The 1,835-nt window shown below is 34.2% G+C and overlaps 1 protein-coding gene across 1 annotated transcript; it reads right to left on the reverse strand.

Moving 5' to 3' along the window:
• Nucleotides 1-6: 6 nt before the first annotated feature.
• LOC111693454 (ribosome biogenesis protein BOP1 homolog) lies at nt 7-1,785 on the reverse strand (the record flags this gene model as incomplete). Its single annotated transcript, XM_023458066.1, has 5 exons — nt 7-159; nt 236-335; nt 418-707; nt 789-998; nt 1,104-1,785. Coding segments are annotated over 5 exons (1,435 nt in total), but the record flags the coding sequence as incomplete, so codon positions are not given.
• Nucleotides 1,786-1,835: the final 50 nt, after the last annotated feature.

Below are 1,835 nucleotides of genomic sequence, written 5' to 3' on the forward strand. Positions count from 1 at the left end.
CATCTGACCCTGAAGCAAACAGAGGATATCGTTTGTGATATGCTACTCCTCGAATTCCTGTACCATGGAGACGAAGTGTTTGATATGGCTTTGTGCTCAAATCTAAATCGAACCACAGCAATTTTTTATCGTATGTCCCAACAATTAAATTGTCACCACCTGATCAATAAATATGAATGTAATGTAAATTTTATTATAATTATAATATTTATTTTCCTTGTAATTATTTTCATACCTGGATGTATGGACATGGAAGAAATCCACTGAGATCCTGTCAAGAGTTTTTTTATCATTTCTTGCTGAGTAAGATCATAAATTCTGATATGTCTTTGAGTCTAAAAATTTTAAATTGTAGAATCGTAATTATATGTTGATGAAAATAGTAGTAAAATGCAATAAACATGGATTGACACTTACGGCCACAAAGAAAAATGGTTTGATTGGATGGAACAGTACACATTGAACTTGTCCTCTTGGTCTACCAATAGGAATGAATGATTTTCTCTTTGACAGCTGATGAATGAGAATTGATCTATTTTGACCATCTGGCATAACTGTAGAGAAGTAGTCACCTTTGCCATGCCAGGTCACTTGTTTCACAGTTTTGAAATGTTTCAAAACAATTCTTATACCTTTTTTCCATTGGTCTGGATTATCTATTTCAGTGATTTGCTGCCACTGTACAGCAGCTTTAACTCTTTCAGAAACTGTAAAATATTATCTCAGCATTAAATAATCTGATTATGTTTGAAATTAATATTTGAAATAAACAGTACAACTCATATTACCTATAGAATCAGTTTCAGGAATAATTTCTAAAAGCTTGTCTGCTTTCTTTGCAATCAAATGATCTCCAACGCCAGAATTAATCAGCAGTACCTGCTCATCTGCTGCTACAGCAATTAAGGGTAAATTTTGATTTGGACACCAGGCAACACTTCTTACTACTCCGCCACAATCCACTACTTTCAAACATCTTCCAGTTGATACTTCCCACACTGAAAATTAAATTTAATTGAATAATCAATTTAATTGAGAATGAATCAAAAAAGTGATACTTGAACAACTTTTTGCTTTTATAATAAAGATGTAGAAACCCTTACCTCTTAAAGTATTATCATCACCTCCAGTAGCAAGGTATTGACCAGATGCTTCTACAGTCATACATCTCACCATATCTGTATGCCCCTTATAAATAATGGATTGAGTGGTTGGGAATGGCTGTAAATCTTTGGGACTTGGCAATTGAGGAACTAGTTCCTCTGGTTCAATAGTCAACTTCATTTTTATAGCTCTTGGACACAAAAACAGATCCAAACATCTTTGAAATCTTTCCTTAATATACCGGGGGTAAGAAGGTACATTTCTCAGCGCATCGTATTTTTGAGGAACAAAATGAAGCTTCCTTTTATGAGGTTGTGATTTAAGTTTGTGCCATTCTTTTATCTCTCGATTATCAAACAAATACTCAGTAGGAGGATTGTAGCTCTCAGCGTGTCCAGGTAAAAATCTTTTTGGTGCTGGAATGTGCTTTTGAATTCTTCTCATTTCTTCTGCTTGATCATCAGTTTTCCATAGCATGTAAAACTGTTGCTCATTTGGATTATTCTCTGCTCTTTCTTTCCTCAACTGAGCTGACGACTTAATCCATCCCATTTTCAAAGCATGAACCAGTTTTGAAACTTTTTGAGCTTCACTCTTTGATGGAAGAAATGATCTTTTGTGCTCAGGAAATTGCCTGAGTGGAGTTTTCATGACTTGTGAAGAAAACCATTCTACCCAAGGCTATAATGAATCAAAAATAAATCAAAACGTAGTAAATTACAATCAATTAT

The sequence above is a fragment of the Trichogramma pretiosum genome, unplaced genomic scaffold (genome assembly GCF_000599845.2).
Source record: "Trichogramma pretiosum strain Unisexual culture from Peru unplaced genomic scaffold, Tpre_2.0 scaffold423, whole genome shotgun sequence".
In the NCBI taxonomy this organism is placed as follows: domain Eukaryota; kingdom Metazoa; phylum Arthropoda; class Insecta; order Hymenoptera; family Trichogrammatidae; genus Trichogramma; species Trichogramma pretiosum.